The sequence below is a fragment of the Arvicanthis niloticus genome, chromosome 26, assembly GCF_011762505.2.
Source record: "Arvicanthis niloticus isolate mArvNil1 chromosome 26, mArvNil1.pat.X, whole genome shotgun sequence".
NCBI classification, from domain to species: Eukaryota; Metazoa; Chordata; class Mammalia; order Rodentia; family Muridae; genus Arvicanthis; species Arvicanthis niloticus.
In genome coordinates this window covers 35,838,318-35,859,937 of record NC_133434.1, presented here as the reverse complement: position 1 = coordinate 35,859,937, position 21,620 = coordinate 35,838,318, and the positions used below count along the sequence as shown (strand labels likewise).

The 21,620-nt window shown below is 42.2% G+C and overlaps 1 protein-coding gene across 5 annotated transcripts in view; it reads left to right on the top strand.

Annotated features, from left to right (window-relative positions):
• The first annotated feature begins 14,071 nt into the window (after positions 1-14,071).
• Map2k5 (mitogen-activated protein kinase kinase 5) overlaps positions 14,072-21,620 on the top strand; it is a 213,233-nt gene continuing 205,684 nt past the window's right edge. For 4 of the 5 annotated variants that reach the window (XM_076925729.1, XM_076925728.1, XM_076925727.1 and 1 more), the window contains exons 1-2: positions 14,072-14,907; positions 20,131-20,179. In XM_076925729.1, the coding sequence (XP_076781844.1) occupies positions 14,773-14,907; positions 20,131-20,179 (184 nt within the window). In that variant the 5' untranslated portion in view covers positions 14,072-14,772. The remainder of the gene's footprint in view (positions 14,908-20,130; positions 20,180-21,620) is intronic. The other variant, XM_076925730.1, reaches the window with a different exon arrangement.

Below are 21,620 nucleotides of genomic sequence, written 5' to 3'. Positions count from 1 at the left end.
TTTGTATTTAACAGCATCCAGGCTTGTGATAACAAATAAAATTGTGTCAGTTTCAGGAACATGGGATGCAACTGGATAATCATTAACTGAAGCCATTCTCAGACAAATGTATTCTCTCATTTATGGTTTCTAGACTTTAGATAGTAACATAGATTATGTATGTAAAAATAAAGAGAAATTGTCTAGGGCATTAAAACGGATTAATGGAAGAAGGGGAAGGATTTGGGGATGAATATGCTAATGTTCTCTCTCTGGCTCCCTCTTTCCTTCTTTCTCATATATATGATATGTGTGTGTTGGAGTTCTCATATTCTCTTCTCTTCTCTTCTCTTCTCTTCTCTTCTCTTCTCTTCTCTTCTCTTCTCTTCTCTTCTCTTCTCTTCTCTTCTCTCTCTCTCTCTCTCTCTCTCTCTCTCTCTCTCTCTCTCTCTCTCTCTCTCTCTCTGTTTCTGATATGTGTAGGTTCCCACAAGGGCCAGAAAAAAGCTGTCAAATCCCCTGGAGCTGGAGTTATAGGTGACTGTGCTCCACCTATATGGTTGCCAGGAACCAAATTCAGGTCCTATGAAAGCAATAAACTTAACTGTGGAGGTATCTCACCAGAACCTACACACTAGATACATGATAGTAGATAGATAGATAGATAGATAGATAGATAGATAGATAGATAGATAGATAGAACCTACACACTAGATACATGATAGTAGATAGATAGGCAGATGGTAGGTAGATAGGTAGGTAGGTAGATACTACAGAAACTATCAAGATAAAATAATCCCAGCATAACTTACTGAAGGTGTGAATTTTTGGTACAGCCTACCCTCGTCTTATTTTCACACATATCAATTATGAAGCTCTAAAAGAAATTTCTAGGCAAAATCCTTAGTTGCTATAAAGCTATAAAGTGCTTTAAGAGACATCAACATCTGGGAGTATAAAAGAGATTGCTGATATAAAAAAATGCTGGGGCTGGAGGGATGACTCAGAGGTTAAGAGCATTTAATGCTCTTCCAGAAGACCTAGGTTTGATAGCCAGTACCTACATGGAGGCCAACAACCATCTGTAACTCCAGTTCCAGGAGATTAGACACTTGATTCTGGCCTCCGTGGACACTGCATATACACAAGAGATATATACAAGCAAGAAACCTATACAGGTAAAAAAGTAATACATTTTAAAATTATAAAATTTAATAGTGATTCATTTAAAAATTATAGAATTCTCGCCGGGCGGTGGTGGCGCACGCCTTTAATCCCAGCACTTGGGAGGCAGAGGCAGGCGGATTTCTGAGTTCGAGGCCAGCCTGATCTACAAAGTGAGTTCCAGGACAGCCAGGGCTACACAGAGAAACCCTGTCTCGAAAAACAAAACAAAAACAAAATTATAGAATTCTCTACTTTCTCAGTGACGGTGCCCTCATACACAATGTTGTACATTGTGTTTGTGTTGTCACATATATTTGGCCACTAACAATGCCCACTGTTGACAACAGTAAACGTTGAAATGCTTTTCAATTTTTAAAAAGCTATACAGAGGGCTGGAGGGATGGCTCAATAGGTAACGACACTTGCCGTACAAGCCTGGGGACCTGAGTTCAATCCCCAGAACTCAAATAAAGTCAAGCGGAGAAAATCCATTCCATAAAGCTGTCCTCTGACCTCCACACAAGTGCCCCCCCCCCATAACACACACATACACCAGTAGTAAACATTTTAGAGCCATATGTATCATAACATTTTATTTCATGTAATTTGTCTTTATGTTCACCCAGAACCACAGACACAGCTCATCGACATGTCTCCATGGAAGACCTTTTAGATCTATTAAAGAGTAATGATGTCTAAGTGTGTGGATGACATCAAACACAGGGATCTTCGTTTCACGTCCCTCGAAAGCTGATGCACAGAACAGAAACCTCATCCTGATGCTAGCTGATCAGGTATCTCCTCTATTCGGCACACAGCACTGAGCCGGTGATGAGGGAATGGCGTTCGGGAGGATCTCAACCTAAACAAGGACTTAGCATTACATCTCACCGGGGTCAACAGTCTAGGGTATCAGAGCTAAACTATGTTACAGTAAATTAATGGAAAATGTAACTGCACTTTGCCGAAAGATCAATGTCCAATAAAGGCTGCACAATCAAATCTTGTTGCAATGATTGAGGCCTTTAATTGCCTTTCAAAGATAAGGTAATAATCAACCGAGCTTTATCTGATCCTTTTCACTAGTTCAATTACATGCTAATGACTAGTGCCAAGTCAGAATCTTTAACTACTTATACTTATTAAATCTTATGTTAGCAATGAAAAATTACTTAAACTACACAATCAATAGGACACAAATCTTAATTACTATATTTCACTTTCATACTATTTTAAGTGCTTGACAAATTCACATGAGCTTTCTTTAACTGTAAGAAGTGTCACTGGAAGTGTCCAGAGTCTAAAAGTTATTGTTCTAATGTAAACTGGAGGTCAGATGTTCATTTTTTTTCTTCTTCTAATAAAACTGTGGCTTAAATAGCTTTCACTAACCCTTGGCCATCCAGCTACTGTTTAGAGATCTGTTCAGCTAACTGAGAATATGAATACAATTAGAAGAAAACATACATTTTTTAAAAGTTTTTAAATTTCTGTTTATGTGCCTCTATGCCACATGAGTGCAGGTGGCCTCAAACCCTAGAGGAGAGTGACATGCAGGTGGCCTCAAACCCTAGAGGAGAGTGACATGCAGGTGGCCTCAAACCCTAGAGGAGAGTGACATGCAGGTGGCCTCAAACCCTAGAGGAGAGTGACATGCAGGTGGCCTCAAACCCTAGAGGAGAGTGACATGCCCCTCTGTTGGAGTCACAGATGAGCTGTCAAGTACGGGTGCTGGGAACCCAGTAAGGTCCTCTAGAAGAGAAGCATGTCCTCTTGACTGCTGAGCCATTTCTCTAGTCCTGGGTTGTTTTTAATAAGTTTATTTCTAATATTTAGTAAGGTTACCAAATATTTCATTAGCTTTTTATGGGGGAAAAGGGTGTGATTTCACAAAAAAAAAATTGGGGGGCATGGGGACATCAAAAATACAAACGTAAAATAAATGTGAACACTTGGGGCAAGTTTCACAGTTTTTTCAAGCATAATATTTTTATTGATAACTTGGGAATTTCACATAATACACCCTGGTCACATTCACTTTCCCAATTCTCCTAGATCTGCCCCCAATCCATGTGACCCCACCCCAAAAAGAAAGAAAGAAGAAAGCAAAACAAAACAAACCGCAAGTTCAATTTGTGTTGTGTATACTCACTGAAGCATGCATGGCCGAACTCCTGCTTGCATGGTCCAGCTCCCAATGGCCGTCCCCTGTAAGAAAACTGAGTTCTTCCCCACCCTCCTCACTGCCAGAGCCATCAATCGAGAGGAGCTGCATACACTTCAGCATCCTTACCAAAAAGTTTAAGTCTTCTTTTCAGTGTCTTTCTGGCTAGGCCATTTCTTTGGGGAGCGGAGGCAGGAGAGGGTAAGGGTTGTCACAGAAGCCTTCTATGACTCTCTTTTGGGCTGGTTTCACATTTCTGAAAAACAAAAACCATATTCGACAGCAGTTCTGCTTTTTTTGTAGTCCTAGATAACAAAACACATCCGTACCAAAAAAAAACTGAGCATAGATACTGTGTTGAAATTATTCATCTAAGCAAAAATATTTCAGCGTGGATTGGAGAGGTGCTCACAAGACCCCAACCCCAGCTGAGGAGTTATGGGTAATTGATGGCTGTTGGGAAAGGGAGGGTCAATTTTCTTCCAGAGAGTATGGCCTCTGGTAGGCTGCCCATTCTCCAGTGGATGGCCAAGCAGCGTGTTCATGCAGGAAGCATGTAGACTCAGGAAGTTATAAACAAAATAAAAATTAAATGGGACATGAAGGTGGAGGGGGCATGCTGGGAGGACTGGGGGAGGGAAGAAGGGGAAAGCAGATGTAATCAAGGGTACACATACATGAAATTGTCAGAGACACATACACTGAGATTTTACAACTAAATAGTGGTTAATTTAACGTTGTTTTGTACATTGAAGAGTGGGAATTTTCAAAACTTTAGCTATGACATCTAGTTTTAATTAAGTAGATAAAAACCTCACCTGGGATGATTCTTTTAGCAGCATTTTTTTTTTTTTAAAGTTCTATTTTGTTGGAGAGTCTCTAAAACAAGACTCATGTGAAGTATGAGAAGTGGCAGTGGACACAGCATTCTCTCTCAGGTCCTTGTGGCTGGGTAAGGACTACCAGTGCACACCAGCTCAGGGCTCACACAGGATTGCTTGTAGCTATTCTAGTTGTATTCGTGTCATCTTAAATACAGTTTATGAACGTTGTACTATTCCATTACACCATTAATTTATCTTCAGAGATATTTATAATGTCAATTTAAAAGCTGTAAAGCTTCATGGAAAGTAGCTTAGACTATAGGGCTTCAACAAACAAGCTTGCCATGTTGGAAAGGGAATCACAGGAACTGGACTTCTTACAACAAGGTTTGGAGTTTCTTGCTGTTGTTCTGGTTGATAGAATTATGAACCTTATAAACTCGGTACTTTTTAGTTAACCTAAATACATAAATCTATTTGGGTTCATCTTATGAAAAGAGATATGTCATTAGATATATGATCATTATATGCTTCCGTGATTCATGGGCCTTGTTACATACATGCTTTGTAATGTATGAATTATTTAGTAAGAAAAATCACAATAATTTTGTTGTTACTCAAAAATTTATGGGTTGGCAGAAACAATTATGCATCCTGGAAGCTGGCATGTTAAGGTAACATCATTAACTCATGTGGTATGAGTTTTTAGCAGCGGTTTGACATAACCTTTACTGCTGCTGCTAGAACATATCAGTAATTTTGTATAACAATCTGCCTGTGAACAGAATGCTGAATTGGCTACCCACAAAGTGATTCATTTTACTTTATTTCCATATTAGTACATAATTTAAACCCCACCTAAAAAGTGTCTACTGAAACCCTGAAGAATAAAAACATGCAAAATAAAGAATGTGTCCCAAGTACACACAAGTGCAAAATCACATTTAATAAGAGCGACCATTTCTATTTTTGAAATGTTAGATGCTTAAGAACTGGATGAAAATAATTTATGAGAGTAGATTGTCTTTAAAGCCTTTTTCACACATTGTATTACAGCCGCTACTAAGAGAGGAAGAACAAAATTTTATTTTCTTGGAGGGCAGCGATGTTCACAACTATACCTCAAATGCCATACTAAATGTCATGATTTTGGATTTTGAAATGTACAAAATGAAGTAGCCAAGAATTCAGAAGTCTGAGTATAAACCTAGGCTAGCTCAATTTTAGACCATTTGTCTTGAATGTGTAAGGTTCCACATTAAATCTTAACAACAACAGTACATACACACTAATTAGTATCACTAATTAAAATGTTTATTTTCCATTTAGTGTTATATATATATATATATATATATATATATATAACACATATATATATTGTATATATATGTATATATATTGTATATGTATATATACAAATATATATATATATATATATATATATATATATATATATATATATATATATCTTTGTATCACATACCTGTGCCTACAGAGGCCAAAAGAGGGAATCAAATTCCCTAGAACCGGAGTTACAGAGAACCATAAGCCACCATGCAGGTGCCAGAAATTTAACCAACATCTTCTGAAAGAACAGCCTATGCTCTTAATCGCTGAGCCACCTCTCTAGTCCCAGAATGTCACTAACTTTAAGTGACATTTGAAATTCGACAATCATTCATGCAGCCAACAAATATTCAACACTGGCAAAGCTGAAGGCCAATTTTAGTGCCTTTGCTTGCTACCAGATTCTGGTAGTCCTGAGTCTGCACAGAAGTCAAACTGCACAAGACTGCACATGACGAACTGAGAGGCACGTGTTGGCAATTTTTGTTTGCGGCATTTATCATAGAATGGATGCTGTAAATTGGATGAATACCTGATTGTAAACTGCAAAGGCAGTGCATTTGCCTTTAATAGCATCAAGAGGAAGACTCTGACGGAAGCCATGTGGATTTGTCTTGCAAGAAGAGCAATAAAGTTTGATGTGTGTCAGGTGTAATGAATCAAGTATGCTTTCTGAAAAACAAGAGACTGGAATCCTTCTGCAATGTCCTCTTAAGCCATTTCAAAAGTTGTCTTCTATTTTCTCACATATGGGAATGGCTATTGTAAAGTCGAATTTAGGTAATGTACAGAAGTGAAACAGAAGTACTCAAATTGGATAGACTCATTCTTTTTATTTTACATTAGTTAGTATTATCACCACCACCACCATCACCACCACCACCACCACCACCACCATCACCATCACCACCACCACCACCACCACCACCATCACCACCACCACCATCACTACCACCACTACCACCACCATCACCATCACCACCACAACCACCACCACCATCACTACCACCACCACCACCACCATCACCATCACCACCACAACCACCACCACCACCACCACCACCACCACCACCACCACCACCACCATCACTACCACCACCACCACCACCACCACCATCACTACCACTGGAGCACAGGATGCAGGCACTGAGCAAGAATGATACCACTGAGCTACACTCAACTCAGTCTTACTCTTTTAAAACAGAACTAATATTTTGGTTGAGTTGTCAAATAGCCAATCATCTCTCAGAAGGAAGCCAATCTTCTGTTGGTTTTCAGAAGATACCTGACAATTTCTTAAGAAGCTGGTGAAGAACTCTTAAGTGGGACATAAGATTATCTAGGTGATTCGGAAGTCACCGTGCCTCTGTCCGATTTCTCATGACTATGTTCAGTTTGATGATTTATATACATATAATATAAAAAGTCCTATTTTAATGGACATGGCTTAAAATATTTCTCAGCCATTACCAGTTGGATAACAAAGTAACTTCAGCTTTCTGGGCTTTTGTGTCTTTGCTATATAATAAGGAGATTATCTAACAGAAGGCATTTACTCATTTCAAGAACCTTGTCTAAGGACTTTATACATTCTAACTCACTTAATCAAAGTACCCTATGATGTAAGCATTGTATATTGTATTTCTTTTTGTTATTTAGTTAGCATCCGTTCATTTTTCACCTGTGGAAACCAAGAAGTCTTGTCCAAGGATAGACAAGGTTCCTGAATCTACGTTCTAAGATAATTCTGGCAAGTGATAACTGAGAAGCTACTTAAAGGAGAGTTTCATTGCTTCCTCCACATGCAGAGAAACTTACACAAAAGTGCTTAACAGTGAGACGGAGTCATATTAGAGTTAGTTTTCTAGAAACTCTAGCCTATTGACTTAAGGGGAAATAAACTGTGAAGAAATTGAATCTGGTGCATTTTGAATGAAAGAAGCATTCGTCTTATAGTATCTGAACTCCCCAGTTCCAATCCCCGTGTCTGGTGCATGCTGCTGCCCCCCACCCCTCTAGCAGAGCACCTGTCGTCACCGATCCCGGTCGCCTGGGTGATTGTTGTCAGTGCTCATTTTCATTCCTTTCATTCCTCTTATCAAAATAGATAAGAACACATTTGCCTGTCACCGTTTTGGACACTGTGCATTTTTCATGTCTCTTCACATTCTTCTTAAACAAACAAACAGCAATCACTATAAAGATAAATGCTTGCTTGAGGTGGGGAGATGGCTCAGTAGTTAAGTACTTAGTGTACAAGCTTGAAGACCAGAGTTGTGATTCCACTACTCACCTAAATGCTGTGTGGGAGTGGCAGCCCATCTGTAATTCTAGTACCAGAGGAAGAGATAAGAGATTCCCAAAGCAAGCTGGTTAGCAAGACTAACCATACCAACCAGCTTTGGGTTCCATTGAGAGACTCAATTGATGACTAAGGCAGAAGCACAGAGGATGGTTCCACAGCAACCTCAAAAGTCTTCACAGGCCTCCAGATATCCCTCAGTCTCCCAAAAGCAAGCCCTACAGAAGGTGAACGCCATGCAGATAATGTAGATATCAAAGATAGGAGGAGTCCAAGCAGAGGCAGCGGAGAGTGCAAAGGCCCTGGGGTAGGATGTCTGGCATGTTCAAGAAGCATGTGGGACAATGGCTTGTATGTGTAAGAAGGAAGGGTAGACATGAGGGTCAAGAGTTCAGAAGTCTGTAGGCTCTGGGAGATGGCTCGGTCTCACTAAGTTCAGCACCCATTAAAAGCCTTGCACCTGGAATTCAAGCTCTGGGAAGGTGAAGAGAGGAGGAACCCTGGGCTCGCCGAATAGGTGAGTTCCAGGTTTGACGAGAGACCCTGTCTCAAAAAAATAAGGTGGCAAGCAAATTAGGAAGACACTTGATGTTAAAGTCTGGCTTTCACATGTGTGTCCATGTGTGTGCTTAAGTATACATGTATGTATGCACACAAACACACACAACAAACAGAAGCCCTCAGAAGAGGGAGCTGAGGATGGAGCTCGGGGTTAGGCTTCATGCTAGGTATGCAGGACGTCCCTGAACTATGCCAAGAACCAAATAAGTAGATAAATAGTTTAGCAGGAGTAGGGGGCAGAATATGTACTTTTATAGGCAGAGGGGGATTTAGGTTTTCCCTGCTCAAGGTGAGGAGCTGTCTGGACAGTAAGTAACAAGTTACTGTTGTCAGTGAAAATAATGTGTTTTCAGCAGTGGTAAGGATGAAAAGAACAAAAATATGACAGTATTTAGACAGAGACAGGAGCAGCCTGTGTGTAGCAGTGCACACCTTAAATTCTGCACTCCGGAGGCAGAGGCGGGCGGACCTCTGTGCGATTGAGACCAGCCTGGTTTACAGAGGAAGTTCCAGGACAGCCAGGGCTACACAGAGAAACCTTGTTTCAAAGAACCAGAGGATTTGAGATTGAGATTAAGATAATAAGAAAGAAAAGAAAACCTCTCTGAACTTATAAAAAACAAAATAAAAGTCCTCATTAAATGATTTTAAAACCACACTCAAAGCTATAACAATCTTAGCAACGAACTTGGGTAGAACCCACCCTCCCCCTCCATACATATGCACACACACATCAAAACCACAGGAGATCACCTTAGCTGCAGGCAGCTACTAGAATAAAAGTATAGAAAGGAACAAATACTAGTAACATGGAGAACTTGGAGTCCTTCTGCCTAGTGGGTGTGTTTCTGCGGTGGCTGTGTATGGTTTGTATCTCCCTCCCCAAAGGTTGAGAATTCAAGTCTTAGTCTCAGGGTCTCAATACTGGGAGGTGGTGGGCTCTTTAAATGGTGAGCACTTACAGAAGCTCTGTGAGCCATTAGGCCTGTGCTTCTGGAAGGAATTGTTGAACATGGCCTTTTCAGTCTCTGGTTTGAGTTGCAGTCTTTTCTTGGCACATAAGTATAATGCGTTCATTGTGGCAGAGCCCCGCTGATGTCAGCACCATGTCCTTAAACCTCCAATACTACATGCTAAATAAATCTTTATAAAGTTAACCTGGTCCTAGTGCTTCCATCTCTAACCAAGAATTCCTCTCCAATTGACACCCCCTTGCAATGGAAAAATTAGTTTTCTCCAATGGAGTCTCAGTGGTTATGCAAACCACACTTAAGAATAGGCTTCACTCCCAGAAGTAGACACCCAACACAAAATTAACTCAATGTTATTTTTATAGACTTTTTTACTCTCATATTTTGTTGTTCGGGATTTTGTTTTTCAAGGCAGGGTTTCTAGTCCTGACTGTCCTGGAACTTACTTTGTAGACCAGGATGGCCTGGAACTTACAGACATCTGCCTGCCTCTGCTTCCTGGTGCTGGGATTAAAAGTGTGCGCCAACTTCTTTGGGCTTTTTTGTCTTACTGGTCTTGTTTGTGTGTTATTGGTTCTGATTTTGTGTTTTTATGGGTTTAGCTTTTATGTGCCTCTGCATTTCTTGTGCTGTTATTTTTGTTTATTTTAAAAGTCTGGTTTGTATTTGTTTGTTTGTTTTGTTTGCCTGCTTATTTTCTAAAGAGAGAAAGAAATCAGGAGTACAGTTGTGTGATGGGGGTGGTTTGGGAGGAGTTGGGAGTAGAGGAACCATGATTAGAATATATTGTATAGAAATATTTTCAATTAAAAGAATAATAAAAATACATAAAGTTAGCATGTCGTAGGTATTTCATCACTGTAACAAAAAAGTCTAATGAAATATCTGAAAGAGTTAAAATTAGTCTGGAACATTAGTGTTGATGGTGGTGGGGGCAATTATTACTTATTATTGAAGATGTTAAGTGTCTGGGTTCAGAAATCACCACACAAACCATACAAACAGAGATCTCAGTTAAGCCAGAATAGTTTATTGAATGCATACTCTAATACTGGTCAGGTCAGGGACATAGTTCAGAATTATCTGAACTATGATAACACATATCTCTTTTTATTGTCACCTTATAAAGGAAAACACCTACAAAACCCACGATGAGTTCATATGCAAGTGCAGGAGTGACTCAGGATATCTTAGATATAACAGTTCATATTGACATTTGAGTCGATGGGTCCTACATAAAGCTTTGTGGAATTTCTTAAGATTATCGAACCTCATACAAAAACATTCAGAACATACAGAACAAAACCAGGTATGTGGTCAGCATGTCCTTGAGTCAAGTCACTTCTCTGTGTCAGTGACTGGCAGGCATATTACAGCAACAATATGGAATATCTGGCAGACATGGATCAAAATGGCCACAGCTACACCCTATCAGGGTAGGGTGGGGTGGTCAGACCATATCAGTAGAGATCAAATCCAGGGCCTAACATGTGATAAGCATACTGTGTACCACTGAGCTACCCAGCCCTGGAATAGATGTTCTTACGAGCATGGTCATAGCAGCATTATTCACAACAGTCAAAAGATGGAAGCAATCTAAAATTCCACTGGCAGAAGAATGAATGAACATATTGCAGATCTAAAGGACTTACCTTTAGCCCTGCAAATGAAGGAACTTTGGCAGAAAATTACAACAGAGATAAACTTTGAAGGCATTACTGTAAGTGAAATAAACTAGGCACGAAAGATAAATATTGTCTGACTCCAGTTGTATAAGGTTTTTAAGAGTAGTTCAAGTTCAAAACCAGAAAACCAATGCTGTGAGAGGAAGGGGGGACGGGAGGTCATCATTTAATGGCTAGAGAATTTCACTTGTGTAAGTGAAAAGTTCTAGAAAGTGATTGTGTAACAATAGAAACGTACTTAAACACTGCTAAAGTACACACCTAAAAAGGGTAAATCTGATCGTATGTTGTGTTTTATCACAATTAACATAAAAAAATTAAAACCCAGTAGACATCTGTCTCAGGGTTTCTACGCTGTAAAGAGACACCATAACCATGGCAACTCTTATTTAAAAAATATTTAATTGGGGCTGGCTTACAGGTTCAGAGGTCCAGTCCATCGTCATCATATTGAGAAGCATGAAGGCATGCAAGCAGACAGGGTGCTGTAGAGGTGCTGAGGGTTCTCCAGCCGGATGTACAGGCAGCAGGAAGGGAGAGCAACATTGGGCCTGGCTTGAACTTCTGAAACCCTAAGTCCACCCCCATTAACACACTTCCTCCAACAAAGCCACACCTCCCAATAGTGTCACTCCCTATGAGTTTATGGGGGCCATTTTCATTCAAACTGTATAAGCCTAATTTTCAGAAACACCTTTTGTTCAGTTAAGGTCACATACAAGTAGCAGGATTCACCAGGGCAGTCAGCAGCATCTCCTCTGGTGTTAACACACTGTTTCTTCCCATGTTCCCACTTGGTTCATTTTTTTCTCTTTGCTTTTTACCATCATCTGCTACAGTTTATTCATTTTTGTGTTTCTTCCATCAGAATAGCTCACTTAGAGAGAAACTTTCTCTCATATTCATTGAGAAGCAGGTCCTTTGTGCTAGTCCTTACCCTCTTCTCCACCTCCTCCAACGTTTGTTATTTTGTTTTGTCTTTTGAGACAGAGTTTCTATGTGTAGCCCTGGCTGTTCTTGAACTCTCTCTATAGACCAGGCTAACCTCGAACTCACAGAGATCTGCCTGAGTCTGCCTCCTGGTGCTGGGATTAAAGGCGTTTGTCACCACAACTGGCTCATGTATCAGTTTTCAATGGTAAACAACTTATAAGGAAGAGGAAGTATTTATTTTGCCTCACAGGCGCACAGATTTTAGGCCATGGTTTCTAGCCCCGTGGTTAGGCAGAATTCCACACATCAGGGAGTGTGTGGGAAAAGGCAAGAAGTAATGGTGTTTTCTTCATGGCTGACAAGAAACAGAAAGGATGAAGAAGGGCCCTGGTCCCAATAAGTTCTATAGTATGACCCCAATGATGTAACTTACTCCCACTGGCCCAGCATCAGGTTCTACTGTTTCCTGGCAGTGCCACTGACTGACAACCAAGACTTGAGCACATGGGGGACATTTCCAATCCAAATTATAACCCCCCTCAAGTAGGACAAAAGGAAGCATAGACCTTTTATTACAGTTAAAGTGCTCTAAGGTACCAAACTACCCCAGCCAGGACTTGGATCTACTAGTAAAAAGAAGATACTATGTGCAAAGGCTTTAAGATCATATACATATATACCTTTAATTTGGACAGTGGTGTTTATTCTCCTTGATAAAGAGATACTTTTGAATGGTAATAGTTCTGTGAAACCTCCGTTCAAATCATAAAGTCTAAGATTTCATGTTATATAAAGGCTACAAAACTCGGAAATGTGATTATCTTTGCTCTGTAAATATTGCAGAAGCTTCGAGTCTGCCATTCATACACTGAAAAAAAGTGCTTCAGAATATTTATGCAAATTTGGCAAATGGAGTTGGTTTTCCCTAAGGTACCATGGATTTTAGAAACAGACATTTTAACAAATCATAGGTTAATAGAAAATCTCTAGTTTTGTAGTCAATTTTTTCTCAAATAATAGAAATAAAGTTTAGATTAAGAAGTACACGGGACAATGAGTGAATAGTGTATTTTTCTTCAGCACTGAAGAACAGTTCCGACAGTACCTGGAGAATCTGACTAAATGAATTTCTACCTAAGCTATTAAGGAATAATAACTGAAAGATGGTAATTTATCTCCTACAATGGCCTTTCAAATGCAACAGGAAAAAAGCTCAAGTAGGGGATTTTGATATTATACTGAAAATGATCAACATTTAATTTTTTCTTCTCTTGCATTAATCACATATCCGTTCATTCCGGGGAAAGTGGACACTGGTCCCATCACCCCACGCATTATGTTTATGCATAATCAGCCCCAAAAGGTAGAGATAATAGCATAATTTAATTACATATAAAGGGCCTACCTACACGTTGTCATTTGTAAGCAATTCTTTTGTATAGCCACATAGATCAACAGGATTATGCACTTTAAAATGTGAGGTAACAAGGCATTTAAAAATAACCAAGGTTTACGGCTACTGCCCTGCTATCACTGACTGCATAAACACTGCAATTTAGCTGAAAATATATGGAACAGACGGGATATTTTTGCAACGGTTGAATAAGATATTATGATGCCAGAAATACAGCTGTCCCCAGGCAGTTAAGCTCTCCATTGAGTTTCTTTACTATTGCTTTTGAGCAGGGGATTGTTTGGTACTGTAGGTCACTGGTTGGGGTAAAGGACCTCACTGAAAAATTCATGCTCACTTTGCTAATGTGGGAGAAAAATAGTGGTATTTTGGAACTGTTAATTGGAAGAAGGGACATAAAAACATGTTTTTTTTTTTTTGTTTTTTTTTTTTTTTTTAATAAAAAGGTCTTGCCTCCTCTTGCCGATTTGATGCACAAACCACACGGATAGTAAAAGGCATACAACTCGACAAGCTGGTGCTTCCGTCCTGTCTTTCACCGTCTTTTCTGAAGCCACCTACGCAAGATTAAACCTAAAATTGTTTCACTGGCAATCCCCAGTCGTAGATTGGTTTCTTCCTGGATTTTCTAGACACCTTCACCTCTACCTGGAGAGGTGGCAGTCAGCCAGTCCTAGCACCGGATCTCTGCTCCGCCCCTAGCTGCCCTCTTCCAACATGGCGCTCCAGGAGGCGGGTCCCACTTGTCGGCTCCCCGGGTTCCGGCGCCGTTGCATTTTGGTTCCGGAGTAACAGCGGTCTCGCGGCCGCCTTCCTCCTCCTCTCGTCACCACCTCCTCTACCGGGACGCGGGCCTCAGTCGGCTGATCCCGCACGCGCCTCGCTCTCCGGTTCCGGCCGCGGCCCGGGACCCGCCCCCTGAGCCCGCGGCCCTGAGCCTCCTGTCTGGTGGAGGGCAGGCGGCACCGGTGCGCCTCCGAAACAGCCCCGACCCAGCCCGCGGCGCCCGGCCACTCTCCCCTTGCCCACCGGGCCACTCAGAACGGCAGGACCCCGGCCGCTGTACCTGCCTTACACCAGGCCGTTGCTCTGCGGTCTCCACTTACTCACAAGGACTACAAAATGCTTGTGGGCTCTGTTTTGTCCACTTTTGTAACTCCAGGACCTTCTGCTCTCTACTAATTCCTCTTGGCCCGTCCCCCTTCCTTGTGCATCCTCTCCCAGAGACACGCCACACGACCTGGGCCTGATCCAGGGCCTGCAAGCTCCCTCCTAGTCGCCCCTCTTCGCTTCTCCCCACCTTCCTGCTCCCTGTTTATCGCCTATCTTCTGTCTATCGTTCCCCTCGTCACTTCTTGGGGCTCCTCCTAAGTAGGGGCCAGTTGGTACCCCCTTGCCCCAGGATGTGAGACCCTTTAGCCTGTAATGCTGTGGCTGGCCCTTGGCCCCTTCCGTGCCATGGAGAACCAGGTGCTGGTGATTCGGATCAAGATTCCAAATAGTGGCGCTGTGGACTGGACCGTGCACTCCGGGCCGCAGTTACTCTTCAGGGATGTGCTGGTGAGTGATACTTTTAGCGGCCAAATCCCAGCGTTGGGGGTTATGGATCTGGATAGGCAGCATCTTGACCATTGGTGGCCTGAGCTGGCCTCTGGTGGGGTCAATTTAACTTGTTTTAACCACAGTCTCGATTAATTGCATTCATTCACTGAAAACTGGTAAAATGTGCAGGGCCCTGGGGAAATAGATGTATCTGACTGAACCCCTGCCCCAGGGAGCTCACAGCCCGGCCTGGGACTTACACACCAGTGCAAGCAACTGGGATATAAAGGGCTTTAAAACAGTTTATATTTTTCTCAAGTATTTGGATAGTTTCCCTGCTTTCATTCTAGCCCTGTCACTGCTGAGTTTTTTGAACTTGTGACCTGCTGAGAAAGGTAAAACCAGGGCAACCTTAATTTACAATGCCTAAGCAAATCTTAAATGCCATTAATTGAAAGACATAAACTTAAATATCGCTATGGATAAAATGCTGCCTGTTAAAACAACAGCACATCATCCCATGAACAAAAACAGCTCAATTTCAGCGATGTTGAGTGTTCAGGGAAAATTTGCATCTTGGAATCAACAGGGCATTGCCTCGAGATGCTTAGAATATATTTCACACACAATTATGAAGGTTAATGTAGGTCAGTCCTTGGATCCATATGTAATATATATTATAAAGTAGTGTGTGTGTGTGTGTGTGTGTGTGTGTGTGTGTGTGTCCTGAGTAGAAAGTTAAAGGACCTTCCCAAGACTCTTGCACCTGAGGTTGAGAGTCAATGCCAAAACTCTAGCTTCCTTACTTAATATGTGCTTCTAGGTGTGTGGATACATGTGGAGACCAGAGATCAACCTCAGGTATGCTCAGGTGTCATCCTCCTTGTTGTTTTGAGACAGGGTTGGCTGGCCAGCAAGCCCTGGGCACTCACCTGTTTCAGCATCCCTCGTGTTAAGATTACAAGCATACATGCCATCATGCCATCTGTCAAGCCCCCGCTTCCTAGCTTTTTTACATGGGTCTAGGGATCAGTCTCAGGTCCTCATGTTTGCATGGTAAAAACACTTTGCCAGCTGAGCCATCTTCCTGACTCCAAACTTACTTTTGTTTCCTGTAGTTTCCCCACATATTACAGTCCATGTGCATCTTTCTAGTCAGTTGACATTAACGGGGTGAAGTAGATTTCCTGTATGTACAGAGTAACTCAGTGGCAGAATTTGGTGTACCGGAAAGAATGTTTTAACAGGCTGGTGTGCAGTCTGATTCATAGGTACTGTTAGAGGACACTGAATGGTGTCATTCTGGGGAGGAGGAAAAAACATTTTTTTAACTGCCTTGCGTTGCTAAAATTGAAAAATGTGGTATCTATAATTTCATTTTGAAAGCTAGATGACCAGTACGACAGAGGCCATGCATGGGTCTAAGCCAAGCATGTGGCACCTGTAGTGAGCTAGCAACCTCCAGTCTTTGACACCTAGTGGCATCCCTTCTCTGCAGCCGGTGTTCTTCACAGCATGCATATTGTTGATTTCTTTTCCTCACAAGGCCACACAGTCCTCATCGATTTACCTGACACAGGCCCATCTTGGTTGGCCTGGCACCTGTGTCCTCTCTTGCCACACCCTCTTGAGCATCCAGTGTCTCAGGTATACAGAGTTACCATCAGTTCTCCCAGGTACCCAGGCTGTGCCTCCACTTTGCCTTTTTCTTTGTCTGGCCAGCTCTCACTCTCCCTGTGTGAATGTTTGCCAGGTGGCTGCCATGTTATTCCTGCATCCCTCCCTATGGCAAAGCATGCATTCAGGATGATTTGCCTGTCTGTTCTAGAATGTCAACATCTGGAGGAGGAAAAGAGCTCTGTTTCTGTTGCCTCATAGAACCTGAGGTTTGAGGAGGGGCCACTGAGCGCCTGCTGTGTGAGCCAACCCTGAGTTCAGGCCATGGAACCTATGGTAGAACCAACTCCTAAAGTTGTCTTCTGAGTTCCACACACTTGGCCTTGGCATGTGTGCATCCATGTTTACTGTTTACACACATGCATCTATAATAAATGAAAAAAAAATTAAAAGAACCGTATGTCTTTTAAAAACCAGATGTGTGCAGTTATAAGCTGTGCAGATCACTGGCTTCTTTTTTGAGACAGGGCATCTGTCCTATTGCCCATTCTGATCTCAAGTCACCTATTTTATGAAGGAAACCTGGAACTCCTCATCCTCCTGCCTTCGCTTCTTGAAAGCTGGGTGAGCACGAGGTTCTCAGTCAGGCAGTTTGAACTTTATTCCCAGGTGTGCCACTACCTTGGCAAGTCACTCTCTCCTCGAGCCTCAGTTTCCTTATGTCTAATCAGGGACACCTGCACCAAGACTTGTGAAAATTAAACACATAGAAAGTGCTCTATAAATGCTGACATATAATGTAAGGGACAGGGCCTGGCCTTCTGCTTCCTGAGTACGCCGAGATCTCCAGCCTGAGGCCTCCAGGAAGCGTCACACTGTCCGTCTCGTTCGGGCTCGGACATTTTGCTCATGAGAGCAGCTGGAGCACATTTGTCATGAAGAGCCGGAAAAGAACCTAGAACTGGTTCTGTCTTGGTGCTGACTCATGACAAGTCTGGCAGGTCCTAAGGTCCTTGTCATTTGTTCTCCCACGTCACTTCATCTCTTCCATCAAGAAAAAAAAAAAAAAAACCTAAACAAATCAGCATCGCTGGCTTGGAACCTTGAGTTTCAAGCCTATGGAGCTGGGAAGGGCCCTTTGTCTGACCTGAGCCTGAGCGGCTCTCTCACACTTCCCTGTTTTCAGATGAGGAAGCCTAGGCTTTGGAAGGGGAGGGGCCTCTCAGAGCTATGGAGCTAGTTGTCACTTTACGCAACACGGAAGCCAGAGGAGGGATTGAGTATCTGAGACCAGAGTCAGAGTTGAAGATTCCAGTTGCTCCTTCTGGGAGACCCTGTGCAGGCCACTTACCCCTCTGGGCTTGCCTGTGGTCTGTATCTCCAGGACCACAATGCAGTATGAAGGACAAGACACTGACTAGGCTGTCTGTATTCCTTCAGCCTCCTTTTTACTCATCCTTGGAGACAGTCTCCAGTTCTAGGACTTGTGAATAGGGTTGGATTAATTAGTGCGAGGTAGAGGAGAATCAGCCTTCTGTTCTCTTTGCATCCTGTCTTGAAGTCCCACTTCTGGTTGTTCCTAATTAGTGACATTTCTATCCAAACTGAACCGATGACTCTTCCTTCTGAGTGCTCCTTGTCGTGACATGATTCTTAAGAAAAGCCACTTAGGGAAGAAAGGTTTTATTTTCACTCACAGTTTGAAGGTTGAGCTGGAGGCAGCTGGTCACATTGTATCTGCAGTCAGGAAGCATAGACTATGAAGGCGGCTCAGCTCATGTCCATGGAATGGTGCCACCCATCTTTAAGGTGTGCCTCCTGCCTCAATTAACACAGTGTAGAAGCTCCCTGACAGACACGCCCAGAGGGTTGTCTCATAAGTGATTCTTGGTCCTATTCAGTTGACAGCAATCTCAGGGAACACTGCTTGCTACTGATATCTTGTGTTTGGCTCTTTGTGTTACTACAAGTGCTTCCAGGTGCCCATCTTATCTCAGAGACCAAATTACAGGCTTGCTGAAGTCAAGAGCTAAGTCTTGACCTGCGCAGACTTACAAAGCTCCTGGCATGCTATCGAAATGGTTTTATTTCTTTTCTGTTATGTATTTTTCTGTCTCATTGGGAGGAAGAAAAAAAATCAAGAAATGTTCACCATCAAGATGTATCAATTTAAAATTTCTGTTGAAAACATTTTTAGTTTAAAGAAATTTACATTTTTGAGGATAGCAGAAACTCCCTTGGGAACAAAATAAGCTCTTAAAGGGGACTGGAGTTTTACCATTTATCATTAAATGGACCCTGCTTAAACATGGTCAGTAGAGAGGCTGGGGAGGCGGTCCTAATGCTCTGGCCAAATTCAGGCTTTCCTCTGGATTGCCTGTATACTCAATTCTGTAGTCAGTTTCTACAGTTTATAGTCATACAGCTAGCTCCCTGTGCTACCTATGAATGTGTAGAAAGAAATTCCTAACTCTAAAATTTTGTTTCTTAGCTTCCTCACAAAGTAGACATGTCACCTGCTAAGACTAGAATCGGAGAAACCGTCAGCTCTTCCTGGCTGACATGTGAGGGCTGCCTAGGGTGGTTGTTCTCCTCCATCAAACTTCTTATGCACGGATTTATTTTTTGAAAGAAAGAAATAAAAAAAAAAAGAAGCGCCAAGACGATTATGCAAATTGGTACCGCAGCAAACCCTCCTGAAGAATTGTCTGTGGAAGGAAGTTGCAGCCTCCACTCTGTAAGTGCCTTGCTTTGAGAGGGCTGCGGGCTCCCTGCTGAGAAACACCGCCAGCCGGCTTTGTCAGCTGGCTGCCTGGTGCTAGTTCTGCCACAGCTTGGCCTGGGAGCGCCAGACTCCTGAGAGGAAAGAGGTCTGCAAGGCTTTTGCTCTGGGATTGGACGCGATGGAGGACTCTTCTCTCTGAACTTAAGGGTTCTGGGCCTCTTCCTGTCAGCTGCTCCTGAAGAGTAATTTTTTAGTGTTTTCAACATTAGAGACTCATTTACATATTGATATCAGGTTATATACACCTTCCAGGGCCCCTCCCCCCAAATCAACTTATATCCTGACATCATTAAATCCGTTTCCATTGCTTAGGAGTCAAGGTTGCTACGAACTGTCATCCTTAGCAGCGTATCATCATAGGAGCTGTCTGCGAGTGTCTGCCCCTGCCAGGCCTTAGGCTTTGTTTATTGCATCATTTGGCTCTCACAGTACCTTTCAGTGTCACTGGATCTGTGTTTTGAAAATAATCAGGATGAGGCTCAGAGTGGTCAAGTAAATATTTTTCTAATAGTAAAGACCCAAACCTAAGTCCCTCACCGCCACCTCACAACCTCTAGTATAAGAAACTCTGTGTGTGTGTGTAATTGTATAGTGATGTGCACTGTTAATTGAGAATAAAAGATTGTCTTTAATACAGTATGAAGGTTTTCTAATCCTTTTCCTCCTTGCAATAGAGATTGAAACTTTCTTGTACAAGTGTGATTGTGAGCTCGTGTTTCTGCAGTTTATGCTGGCATTTCAAACATCCTTCCCAAGTTCCCCTGTCTTCTGTTGGACTTGCCACAGGCTGGTAATAAAGAAGATGGCTAATTGTGTTTCTTTATCCTTTCTTTGTTTAGGATGTGATAGGCCAGGTTCTGCCCGAAGCAACGACGACTGCGTTCGAATGTGAGTCTGGCTTGTATACTCTCCTGGTTCTTTCTCTCTGCAGTGATATTTCACATACTTTATGGGTTGCATTACTTTCAGAACTGACAAAAACAGGTTATTTATGATCATCATATGGCACATTTAAATATTTATAAATTAATGCAAGTTTAATGATGATACTGAACCGAGTAATATTTCCTTATTTAATCATATCTTGGGTGTGCATATCTCTACAATATAGCTTTAATTACCAACATGACCTTTCTCTGCTCTTCTCATTGTTATGATAGCGCAGGGCAAAATGAGCCGTGTAAACTACCTGTAGACCGATGGTTGTTGATTAAGAGGCTTTAATCCGTTAGTGCTTTAGGACATCGCAGCGCAGGGAAGCTCTCTTGAGCAGTAGGTGGAATGAGTCTGTCTCAGTGGGGTTTGGCTTCCCCCCATGCTAGATGACAGGGACACTGCTATCATGAGTCCTTCCGCTCTCCTTTGAGAGTAGAACTGGCCTTTATGGACAGGACTAGGATGCACTAGAAAACTGGTTTTGATGCAGGCCAGGTTGTTGCAGGAGGAGTCTTGGTTTAGAAGTAGTGTAAGGCCTCAGGTATTGAGAAGGGTAAAGTCAAGGTTTGGAATTGTGGTCTTGCCCTTTTTGAAAACGGGGCCATGGACTGAGGTCATTGCTCAGTGGAGAAAATGCTTGCTGTGCCATCGTGAGGACCCAAGTTTCAGTTCCCAGAGCCCGTGCAGGAGTGCACATTTGTAACCCAGTGCTCCTTTGGCAAGAGAGAAGATAGAGATGGGAGAGTCCGGAGGCTTGTGGGGTCAGGTAGCCTAATATAGACAGCAAACAACGATGATGACCATAGCTGAGGCCAGGGTCTAACCTCCATACTCGTACTGAGATATGCACACCCACACTCACACATAGGAACATGCCTATGCATGCTTGCACACATACATACACATCATACATGTGTATACATGAAAATGTGGGCCACTTTCCAACATGGAAATAATTGTGATTCTTCTCCCTCATGTGACAGTGCTTTTGTTCCTATTTTAAAGATGAGTAGAGTATACAATAATAATGACAGTACAATGCCATGTCCTTGTCACTTAGTGACAGGTAAGCTGCGCACAATGGCAGTACAGTGCCTTGTCCTTGTCACTTAGTGACAGATAAGCTGTGTGGCACTTTTGATTCTGCAGATCTCTCAGGGAAGCTGTCCAACAGAAACACTGAACACCCCTGATGAAGTGTAATTCACTTGTTGAACACCCTTATTGAAGTTTTGCATGGTGGGATTATTTTTAAGTAGTAAGAAACTAAATGTAAGCAAAATGCCTTTGTATGTAGACTGATAAATAGTAATGTGTCCCTGTTTTGAAGTACATAGCAGCACCTAAAATGAACTAGTGTGGAATTCACGTGTTGATATGGAAAGAGACCAAG